Here is a 12,408-nt window from a genome sequence, read left to right as displayed (position 1 = left end):
TGTTAAGCCAGGATGTTTTCAAACCTTTTGGACATTATTTTTTATCAATAGTAATGTAACATCTCGCACCTAGAAACGACTATAAAGAGTTTAAAATATGAAAATATTGATTTTTGGAAAGAATAAGGAAATCTGGAAATTTTGTCTAAGTTAAGAAAGTGAGTTTTGGCAATTTTCAAACGGCCATAACTCCTAGATCAAGAGAAGTAGGAGCATCTCTTGATATGGTTGGAAATCTCTTGGATAGATATTTCCAACACCGCTGAGATTGCACGTTTTTGACATCGTATGAGTGAGATATGCCTTTCGAAAGTTGGGCTATTGGATTGAGGAAAGTCCCAATCCGGATTTAGGGAAGGGCAAAGTAGTCTTTTCTCTAATTAATTTCCTAATTTTATTTTAGGGGTTTAATGGGGTAAACACAGAACCTAAATCAGTTTTGTAAAATTAAAGAACGGTTAGGGCTTGGAGAAGAGAGAAAGGAAGAAAGAACGGGAGAAAAAGACAAGAATTCGTCAAGATCATCCAAGCTTGCGAGTGGAATTCGTCGGGGGTGGTCCCAATTAAGGTATGTGAGATCTTTTCGTGTTCGGTTAGTTCACCCACACACCAACTTGTTTCAATTCAATGATTTTGGGTTGTTTACATGTTAAAAAGTGAAAATCTTGAAGGACATCGTTAAGTTCTTGATTGGTTGGGTTGTTGAAGTTTCTTGTTGATTTGATTCGTGTTTCTGGGTGGATTTTCGAGTTAGATCTGTTGTAAGTTGAGAGTACTAATGATACTAATTTTTGGGGAAAGAACTACGAAAGTTTAGAGGGTTTAGAGATGTAAAACGAAGGAGAAAAATCGAGGATTTTCTGTGCAAAGGCTTGGGGCGCCGCGCCTGCCAGAGTGCCACAAAAGTTCCTCTGAACTTTGGCCTCTGGCGCGTCGCGCCAGCCAGAGCTCCATAGGCAGTCCTCTGAAATTTGAGGGCTGGCGCCCCGCGCCTCTCAGAGTGCCAGGGACCTATGTTCCTAAGCGATGTACCTATGTTTTCTAGTTGTTTCCAACACTCTAAGGTACATCTAAATATCATGAAATCATCCATAAACATGAGATCATGAACCTTGAATCCATAATTCAATTCAAGGAAAGTTAAGATCAAAGTCAAAGAAGTTAAGAGTCAAGTCTAGAAGTTAAGAAGCAAGTCAAAGCAAAGTTTCTTAAAGTTTTTAAGAGTCGTTAGCAAACGTTTTAACTTCGTTTTAAAGCTCAAGTTTCAAGTTAACCAAAGAGTAAAGAGTTGAGTCCATTTCTCAAAAAGCTATAAGGGAACTAAGTATTCCCAAAGAGTTTATAAATGTTTTCACATTTGAGCAAGTAAAGGGAACATCGATTCCAATAGAGGTTTTAAGCTAAGTTTTGAGTAATTATCTCAATTCAAAGAAAGAGTTTTGTTTTTACAAACATATGAGCTAAGCATATTTTGAGAGTAGTATTGAACACCGATATGGGGATGCGAGTTCGTATTAACTCAAGTCTCCATAAACCATGTAGCCATTATGGGTAGTAAATGATCATACTTTTTAGATGACTCCTTAAGATGCTTTTAGCATAGACTAGTGGATCAACTAAGTTAAGCGTTCTATATGACGGCAAAGTATAGGACAATTTTGGCAGCGTGGGCAAGACGTTGTATCACTACTTAGGCTCATAGTGGTGGTTGTCGGTTAGAGAATCTCCCACAAAAGTTATATTACTTTTATATTTAAATAAAGTTGAGTTTGTTATTGCTTTATCTTTAACAAACTAAGTTGTTTACACTGTTTTACAAGCTTTATATATATTGCATGTGTTTTATTGCTTTATATTGAGTTCAGTTGTTCATGAGTTAAACAGAGCCAAGGTAAGTGTTCTTTTGTACTCCTTTCAAGCTTAAGTTGCTGTTTAGCTTTCCAACTCGCATACTCGTACATTCAATGTACTGATGCCAGTTGGCCTGCATCTTATTATAATGCAGACACAGGTAACTAGGATCAGCATCCAGCATGCCGTTGATCCAGTTGAGCATTCCAGAGTCAGTGGTGAGCCTCCTTGCATTCCGGAGGACTCTATTATTTTGCTTTCCTAGTTTTTTCTTTATTAGAATGTTATGGGGTCTGTCCCAACATCCATCTCAGTATTATAGAGGCTTCATAAATAGCAGACAGTTAGTATTGAGTCTCTCTGACTTGGTCTTCGAATCCTAAGTCTTAGCCCCTTCCTGGCTTGCAGATTCAAAATAATTGAACATTTCGTTAGCAAACCGGGTATTATTATCTATGTATTTGCAGATACTTTGTTTTGAGACATAAGTTGCTATTTGGCTAAGATGTTATCATTTAAACTATTGCATTGAGTTAAGTCTTCCATGAGTTAAGTCTTCCGTTGAGTTAAGTAAGCCAGACCAAGGGTCCACTTGGGGCCAGCGATGGTCTCCGAGTGCCGGCCACGTCCAGGGTGTAGGCTCGGGGCGTGACAAGTAAAGCCCATGGAGAGGCAGGATTATTGTATGCTCTCCATGCTAACTTTGCTAGGAGGGATGTGTTTTTTTACTTTTGTATTTTGAGCTCCTAGTTCCCCACTCCGTTTGTCTTTTGTGAGGGTTGTCCAATCTATCATATGTCTTTGTATTCGATCGTTTTGTTTTGTGATTAAGGCCAGAAGATTGATGTATTGCATTACATAAGTGGGTATGTTGTTTAGGCACGCTTTGGCTAGTGTAGTCATACCCGCAATATTAAGAAATCTTCTTTTCCAATCCCGCTAGATTTTGGTTGAGGTTATCAATAATGAATTGATATTCTTGTAGAGTTGGTTTCTTTGTAAATATTGGGAATTCTAGGTATTTCCCAATAGAATTAATAGTCTTAATATCTAGAGTTGTTGATATGTCAATTTCCAGTTCTTTCACACAGTTTTTTAAGACAAACATTTTTTATTTGGAATAGTTTATAGTTTATCTTGATTGTTTGCAAAAATACAATAAGACTTTATGGATGCATTCAACATTTCTATAATTTTCCCTATTCATGAGGATTAGGTCATAAATGCGACATCTTAGGTCCTTTCTTGGAGATTTTAATAAGATACCAAGTTTTGTTTCATATTTCTTCCTCTATTTTACGAGACAACATTTCCATACAGAGTATGAAAATATAGGGTGAGATAGGATCACCTTGTATAATGCCTCTCGAGGGTTTGAAGTAATATGTATGGTCTCCATTGACTAGGATTGACACGCTACTAGAGGAGATACACGACATAATTAAGTTGGTAAGATTTGTTGGAAAGTTAAAATAGAGAAGGGTCTCTCGAATAAAGCCCCACTCTAGTTTATCGAAGGCCTCTTTTAAGTATTTTAATCATCATGTTAGCCATTTTACCTTTCATTCTTCTAAAGTGAGATATGGTTTCTTGCACTATTATTGCATTGTCTGCAACTTGTCTTTTTTGTAAGAAACTTGATTGGTATGGGCCTATAAGATTACTCATGATGGACTTCAGACTATTGACGATTATTTTGGTAATGATTTTATAAGTTATATTACATAGGCTTATGGGTCAAAAGTCTCTAAGACTATTTTCTCCTTTTACTTTAGGGATTAAGCAAACATGTGTTTTGTTTAACTCTTTAGGTATATGCTAATCTCTGAAAGCTTTTATACAGAGGTTGTGAACGGAATCCCCGACTATGTCCAGTATTTCTGGTAGAAATAGGGATGGAGACCGCTTGAGCCTGGCACTTTAAGGCCCTGGAAGGAGAAAACAACTCCTTTGATCTCTAACTTGGTGGGTAAGTTGCCTAGTTCTGATAGAATCAATGAGTTAGGATCATTATTTTAGCTTTACTTCCCTAGAGTAACATACTTTCTCCATTGAGGTGCAAAACAAGGATTTGAATAAACTATAAGTCTGCACTAAGATGCTTGGTAGGTCGCACATCCACACTCCTTCCCCATTTACTAAAGCCATAATCCTATTTCTTCTTCTCCTATTCAGGGTCGTTGTGTGGAATTTTTTTTTATTCAAATCCCCATTGTTTAGCCAGTTTACTCTTGACTTTAGTTTCCAGAATTCCTCTTCCATTCGCAGAACATTATTATATTCCCGTGTTAGTTCTAAGTCTAGATTCTGAAGGTAGAGGCTAGAGGCATAACTGGGGATTTTTGGATCCCTTTAATGCGTTTAAATAAGGTTTTTTTTTTATGGAAGATGTCACAAAGGTCTGTTTGTTCCACAAGGTAATTACCCTATGCTCAAACTCCTGGATAGCATATACAATATTGTTTTGCCCTACCCAACATCCTTGAACAATTTTAATGAGTTCCGGATGGGTGGTCCACATTGTTTCAAAACAGAATATATTATGTTGACGTACCAGTCTATCAAGTTATATAGTGTGCATTATAATCATTTAGTCGATTAAGCTTTCTGAAATAACATCAAGATATTTTCTTCTCTTCGACATTTGAGTTCATCCTATGATGAATTGTTAAAGTATAGTTGTTGCATATGAAATTCATCGTGGTATCAGAGCTTTAACCATAATTGTGCATTTATTATGTCTTGATTTGAAGACCAACAATGACGAAAATGACTAAATCTGATGATAATTGCGCTCTATTTCTACATCTTTCCAATACCATTGGAGCTCTAATCATACTGATGCAGATTGCAAGTCTAAAAATTACTCTGTCTGAAGCAGGGCTATGCGTATTCAATTGTTTGAAAAGAACAAGCTAAAAATCGCGGATAACACTTGAAAATGGAGGATTTCAAAGAAAAAATAGGAAATCAATGGGATCAAAGGCAATATTGTTGTCCAAGGATGGATCATGAACCAGTGACTTCATAATTGCACACAAAAATTGTATAAGCAAGAAGTGTGAAAGCAGTTTTGGATGATTTGCTTGAGCTATTTGACAAGGTAAATGCTTCATGATTCACAAATTGATCAATTACATAACGATGTAGCTAGTTCAGTACATTGTGGTGATCCCATTTATTTCTTGAAATAGTGAACTTATGGGATGAGTTTGCTAGTATAGCACACAACCATGTGATTGCTCTAGATCTACCATTTTTTATGCTCACATGCATCGACAAAATTTGATGAAATTCCTAATGGAGTTGAATAAAACATATGATCAATCACAGAGTCAATTTTTGATGAGCGAACCAACTCCTAGTCTCAATAAGGTTTATGATATGTTTTTGGAGAGGAAAAACCAATGAATCATTGTTAGTTCATCTATGAGTGGAGAAGAAACAGATATGGCAACACTCATTGCAAGAAAAGACAAATTTACCAACACATGAACAAGGGAACAAACCATAAATATCATAAAGGAAAGAAGAATTGGGAGTAGTAATCTGACTTTTGTAAATTGAAGGGACATATAAAAAGAAATTGTTATAGATTGAATGACTACCCAGTTGATTGAAAGTTCAAGAAGAAAAACAATATGAACACATTCAAAAATGTCATCAAGTATAAGAGTTAAAGGCAAAATGACATATAAGATGGTTGTAGGGGAGCTTCCAAGGGCACCTCACCTGGCAAGTGAACAACATGATCATATCTTGGACATGGTCAACAAAGATCCTTCACAGCATAGTATGATGACTAATATGGAGGATACGACATGTATATCTCAGACTCCTATAGCTAACATGTAAGATTTAAAGTGCATGGTTGATAGTGGAGCAACTAATCATATGGCTTCTACCTTGGTTGTATCAATTGATGTGAAATTGGTTAAGATCTAGAGTACAACGTATGTAGATGGAAGAGGTTTCACAACTCATGGTGATAAGAAGGATATAATGTTGTGGCATAGAAGATTGGCTCATGCTCCAATATGATCAATAAAAGATGTATTTGGTTATACACTAAATGATTGTAAATCTGCCTTAAGATAGTTGTGAAATATGTCAACTAGCTAGATATACTAGACTTCCTTTTTCAAGCAGTGATATTAGATCAAGTAGAGTACTTGCTTTGTTGAATATGGATGTATGGGTCCTTATAATATTCAAACTTTTTATAGGAACAAGTTCTTTCTTATATTTGTTAATGATTTTTCCAGAATCGCTTGAATCTTTCTATTAAAATTTAAGTATGATGTACTGATGTTGGAGTGATAATTGTTATTGTAAGAAAACTCACATGAGGGAAATAACTTATCTCAATGGCCCCTAAAGTCAATCACACACACTCTCAACATGTCTTCAAATATCTGAATTGTACTCTTCGATTGACCATTAGTCTTTGGATGAAAGGCTATGTTGAAAGTGAGTTGAGTGTCCAGCGCCTCATACAACTTACCCTAAAAATTAGAAGTAAACTGAGTGTCATGATCTGAAATGATAGAAAGGGGCACCTTGTGCAACCTTACTATCTCCTTGACATAAACATAGGCCAACCGTTGAGAGTTGTAATCCACTCTGACTGAAATCAAATTGGTTGATTTAGTCAATCTATCAACAATGACCCAAATAAAATCATACTTGTCCAAGGTCTTAGGTAGTCCCACTACGAAATCCATGGCTATTCTTTTCCACTCCCATATAGGAATAGGCATTCTCTTAAATTCCTTGTAATGTATTTATTACATGTTAACCCATGAGCGATAAATTATTGTGTTTTTATGGGGGACTGGTTCTTGTGTAGGCCTAAATTGCACGTTAAACATCGTAGATGATATCTTAGGCACCCTTTGATGGTCCAGATTACTTGAAGTGTGTGGAATCGCGTATGTTGTTGTTGTTGTCCTCAGGTTGACCATGTTCCTTGTAGGTGTTAATTTAGGTGGTAGACTAAGAGTCTTGCTTGTTTCCATTAAATTGGCTAAGGGTCACGGGCTAAGGTTGTTGGTTCGGGGAGCTTTCATGTGATAGGGGGTTAGATTATGATAGCATAGGGAGATGGTAGAGTTGGCAGCGGAATGAGATAGGGAGACTTGAGATAGAGTGTATGAGTCAGAGGTAGTATTACTTGGTAGTAAGGGCTGTGGAAAAAGGGGTCGGGGCTGTATAGCTTCATTTTATATGTTTCTTCTTATTTCTTACATGATATTATGTGGTGGATTCAGATCGACCGATGATGCCTATTAGTACGTGTTGTTTGTATTGATACTACTCTTGTTATGTCACTTGGTATAGTCTGGTTGCAGGATCAGTGATGTTTCTTAGGTGAAGACGATTATGATCTTCGACAACTTCTACTCATCTCTTCCTTATGATGGGAGTTGTGTCTTATTTTAATATTTTGTATTCTATTAAAAGCTCTTGTACCGGTTCAGACTAATTCCTAGGGAGGGTTTACATGTATTTTTCAAAAGTTTTTGTAATGTAATAAAGGTGGAGATAGTTAAGTTTTGTGTTATTAAGATGAATTCGTAGCAAGTTTCAGTTTACTTCCGCATTACCAGTTTTAAAATGAGTGGTAAGGATTTTTCTATCTAGGTGATTGAGTAGGTGTCCGCGCGATCCGACAATTTGGATCATGACACATAGTGTGCGTGTATATAATGGGAAATTCCACTTGGCAATAGCATGGAGCATATCGCTAGGCCACAACATAGGTGGCCCAAATTTCAGCTAAAACTGAAGAAACATAGAGAAAAATTTATACCTTTTGTCATATATATTAAAAAGAAAAAAAGAAGAAGACAGTTTTAGGATATTCTTTAGAAAATATATTTTTTGCGAAACTTAGTAATTAGAAGTTGTTAGTTTCTAGTGTAGTTTCATGAATCTACTGCCATGTTCCAATTTTTTAAAATAATATTGTCTTTTGACTTGCAAATAGTAGTTATTTTTGTGCAATATATATATATATATATAACGTTGCCTCACTGATTCAATTTTGAAATAAAACAAACAAGTAGCAAAGCAATAACGAATTGATGTGGACACATATGCCAAAGGCATATTTGCATATGAGAATATATGAGTTGTCCTGGCTGCTATATATGGTAGCTTCTATATAATTCTGATACAACTTGATGAGCAGGTGAATTTTTCTATTTTTCAATTCCAATAATGCCAATCATAAAAGCAAGAAATAATTAAAGTGATCAAGAAAATAATAAGGTTCATTAGAAAAAAAAAATGTATGCATTTAACTTTGTGCATTGCCAATGTCATAGTCTATACGTTTTTTCAATCTATATGTCTAACTAATGCAAGTATTAGTTATATTTTCTATTTGATATTAAGGTATGTATAACTAATAACTAATATCATAGATGAAAATCCATGATATTAGTAATGCAAGGGATTTTATGCATGAATTAATATGGTTAAAGATAAAATTGTTCCTCAAAATCTTTTCTACATCCTTTCCATTGTATTTGAGGAGGGTAATTTTATAAATAAATATTTTTCTTAGAAATTGTGCAACACATCATATTTTCAATACACCAAATCAAACAATGCATAAGAAATAATCTTTGCATAACTAACATCAACATTACTAATACACAGTATTAAATATTATTATTATACGCCCTATTAAATGAACCTTGGTAGCTGGACAAGAAACAAAACTTCCATATATCAATTTACGTATATCTTTTATGACGTTGGTTGGTAGATAGGATACAACGCTTGATTGACAAATTTAGAAACCCGCATAACTAATACATATATGAATTATTTATATTTAACGAAAAAATATAAATAAATAAATGAACAATCAACCTATATAAATGACTTCTTTATTGTAAAATGTAAATGCCAAATAATTAGATATTCCGGTAACCTGCCAAATTTGGACAATTAAATCTTATGTGATAAATATTTACCTTTTTATGTTATTAGGTTGAAACCTGCAATATATTAGTTTGTTATTTTTCTAAGAAAAGGACAATACACACATAACATACCTTCTCAATTTGTACCAAAGTTTGAATTACCATATGTACTTGTAACAAGTATATATGTTGTCTCCATATTACATTCACATGACATAGTGTGTTTATTCTCCTTTGTAGCATGAACAAAAAATTATAATAGTTTGGTCAAGGTTATTTTTCATACTTCTTATCATATTTTAACTTTTTTATCCTTTTTTTTTCTCTTACTTTATTATTATTTTCCCTTAACATTACTATTCTGTATCCTTTACCTTAATTCTTGTCTTCCCCTTTCGTTTATGTTCCCTCCATTTTATTTTTATTGTTTTCTTTCTTACTTCCACATTTTCATTCATAAAAAATAAATAAATAAAAGGATTATCTACGAACACAAAATAATTAAAGTGAATTTCCTTTCACTTTTGATTGTAATATATAAATATGTAAACTTTATTTTAAAGAATTTAAAAACATTCTATTTGAATTCATGAAATGAAATAAAATAATTAGATAATTTAACCTTCGTATTCCAAATCATGATTCATAAGTAAACATGCATATACATTTCAAGATGGTGAATACATGTGAAAATGTTTTCTTGTCAAAAATTCAAAAAATAAATATGAAATGTTTATTTAAGGAAATAGAAGCAACATATTTTATTTTTATTAAACTTACTGATCAAAGAGAGCATGGAAAAATAATTCTTGAGTGACTTGACTCCCTCCTTGCATTCACTGTTTCACAAGCTATGCTTATCAAATAATCTATGAACATCCCTGTATATATAATTGTTAACAATTACATTGAAGTTGGCAATAATAATGTGAAATAAGTGCCATCAAGATAACTCTTCAGTTTTGAAATGCTTGGACTTCTGCTAACAACTTAGTCAAGCTATATCATCCATTTGAATGACTTTCTATCTTCCAATATCTTTATTACATAATAGAATGCACATTTGTATACCTTAAAACTGCTCCCATTTATATCTAGTTTTGTATTTAGTTATTAGAATATTTTTTTTAATTTTGTACATAAAAAAATAAATACTTGAATGAAGGACAAAATGGTAATTCAACTTTGAGGTTAGGAGCTTCCCACTTATAATAATATATGATTAAAAAAAAACAATGTTGGGTTGGAGTTGATTATCTGAAAAAATAGAGAACTCTATATTTGAAGAGTAAAATAGAGTGTAGGATTGGAGATACCCTAAAGACTCTATATACTGATTTACCTTCCTCTATAATATGTCTAATCATAACCTTCTTTAAGTAACATGAAGGATACTAGTGGGAGTATTTATGCATAAAAGAGGGAAGATGGCCAAACAAAATATGAATCTTTATTACTGAACTAGTACACCAAGAGACAGACTGTACCTAATTGATTCAATCAAACCAATATAAAATACTTAAATATGCACATGTTAGTTAGCTTTGTCAAAGCCTAGTGCCTATAAATTTCCTCTTGGGAGTTGATGTGTGTACAACACAAACACAAACACAACAAAGAAAACAAAATAGTTTCTATCTATTTTGAAGTTAAGAAACAAATGGCTACAATTGGGTATTTGTGCCCTCTAATATTGTTGTGTATCTTAGTGTCTAGCCATGCTCAATTACAACAAAACTTCTATGCCAAGAGTTGTCCAAAAGCAGAGAAGATCATTTTAGAGTATGTCCACAAACACATTCCAAATGCTCCATCTCTTGCTGCTGCCTTAATCAGAATGCATTTCCATGATTGCTTTGTCAGGGTACGTCATATTTATTAATTACTTCCACTATTTTAATGACTTTCTATATTTTATACTAACTCTATTAACACCTAATATCTCACGTAACATGTTTAAGGTTACAAATTTCAAGGACACTTTCACAGTACATCTTTAGTTGAAGATCACAACATTCAGAAATATTGCATAGTTGATGTAAATTTTTTTTGTTTTTTTGTTTTGTGGTGATTGTAGGGATGTGATGCATCTGTGTTGTTGAATTTAACTTCAAGTACAGGAAACCAAACTGAAAAATTTGGTATCCCAAATCTAACACTTAGAGGTTTCTCATTCATTGATAATGTGAAGAAAATAATTGAAGATGAATGCCCTGGAGTTGTCTCTTGTGCTGATATTGTTGCCTTAGTTGCTAGAGACTCTGTTGTGGTCACAGTAAGCCAATTCAACTTGAACTTTACAATTTATTTTATTTGTTATGTATGACCATTTTAATTCATATATTTTTGGGCATGATATATAGGGAGGTCCTTCATGGAGTGTACCAACAGGAAGAAGAGATGGAAGAATCTCTAATGCTTCAGAAACCTTAACAGACATTCCAGCTCCAACTAGTAACTTTTCCACTCTCCAAAATGATTTTGCTAGGAAGGGTCTTGACCTTAAAGACTTGGTTCTATTATCTGGTAAGTCAAAATTATTACGTCCTCTGTTTCATTTTATGTGACAAGTTTGACTCAGTATGAAATTTCAAGTCTTAACAATAATTATCATGGACGATATTTCAGGTGCTCACACTATTGGAATCTCTCATTGCTCATCATTCTCAACGCGTTTGTATAATTTTACTGGAACTTTTGGTACTCAAGATCCATCTCTAGACAGTGAATATGCAGCTAACCTTAAGGCCAATAAATGTAAATCAATCAACGATAACACAACAATAGTTGAAATGGACCCAGGGAGTTTCAGGACATTTGATCTTAGCTATTACAAGCTTTTACTCAAAAGGAGAGGACTCTTCCAATCCGATGCAGCCTTGACAACAAGTACAACAACAAAGTCATACATTGACCAACTTGTCGCGGGATCACTTAAAGAGTTTTATGTTGAATTTGCTCAATCGATGGAGAAAATGGGAAGGATTGAAGTTAAAACAGGTTCCGATGGTGAAATTAGGAAGCATTGTGCGGTTGTGAATAGTTAAGAGGAGTCTTTGGCTCTTTTGGTTCCATGATTTTGAGTTGCTATATGTATCATTGTTTCTTTTGAATTTTGCTTCTTCATCGTGTTCATTTTATAGTTAGTCCTTTTTTTGTTTGTTTGTAATATTCCATTCTATTTCGTAACTTGATGGTTGTTTAAATAAAGGCAGCCCTTTAAATTTATTCAATTTTTTAATTTGGACACTTTAACTCAGGATTGTGCTTGTTAGCACTTGAATTAGAGTCAAACTATGTCTACAACAAAAAAAGTGGAGAAGCTAATAAAATAGCGTCACGAGGCATTGATCCCCAATAAATATTAAAAAAAATTAGCTCTTTTGGACCACAATTAAATAACTTTTAAAAAAGGAAAAACTTAGAGCTTGTTTGGATAAGTAATGTCATATATAAGTTAAAGAATACTTTTACTTTTTTTACTTGAAAACGTGAAGCGTTTAAAAACATTTTTTAAATTTTTATCTCAGCACTATAAAAATGATTAAAAATTATTTTACCTTACAAAAATACTAAAATAAGTCAATTCAAATAGGCTCTGATCGTCCCTTATATATGGAAC

At 33.7% G+C, this 12,408-nt stretch overlaps 2 protein-coding genes across 2 annotated transcripts in view; both read left to right on the top strand.

Annotated features, from left to right (window-relative positions):
• LOC125831174 (ethanolamine-phosphate cytidylyltransferase-like) overlaps nt 1-12,408 on the top strand; it is a 912,135-nt gene that overhangs the window by 577,775 nt on the left and 321,952 nt on the right. The window lies entirely within an intron of this gene.
• On the top strand, nt 10,404-11,839 carry LOC125831180 (peroxidase 3-like). Its single transcript, XM_049510368.1, has 4 exons — nt 10,404-10,650; nt 10,864-11,061; nt 11,150-11,312; nt 11,415-11,839. Exons 1-4 carry the CDS (start codon nt 10,447-10,449, stop codon nt 11,831-11,833), a joined length of 984 nt encoding a protein of 327 aa, XP_049366325.1. The 5' UTR covers nt 10,404-10,446; the 3' UTR covers nt 11,834-11,839.

Source organism: Solanum verrucosum, unplaced genomic scaffold, assembly GCF_900185275.1.
Source record: "Solanum verrucosum unplaced genomic scaffold, falcon-dt-bn FXZP01000049.1, whole genome shotgun sequence".
Taxonomy (NCBI): domain Eukaryota; kingdom Viridiplantae; phylum Streptophyta; class Magnoliopsida; order Solanales; family Solanaceae; genus Solanum; species Solanum verrucosum.
The sequence above is the reverse complement of the archived record's forward strand: the minus strand, read 5'-3'. Positions and strand labels throughout refer to the sequence as shown.

What these genes read in the sequence shown, in the direction of transcription:
- LOC125831180 (XM_049510368.1), top strand. Translation starts at nt 10,447, where the DNA reads ATGGCTACAATTGGGTATTTGTGCCCTCTAATATTGTTGTGTATCTTA. An exon ending in TCCATGATTGCTTTGTCAGG is followed by an intron (nt 10,651 to 10,863) that starts GTACGTCATATT and finishes TGGTGATTGTAG; the next exon opens with GGATGTGATGCATCTGTGTT. An exon ending in GAGACTCTGTTGTGGTCACA is followed by an intron (nt 11,062 to 11,149) that starts GTAAGCCAATTC and finishes CATGATATATAG; the next exon opens with GGAGGTCCTTCATGGAGTGT.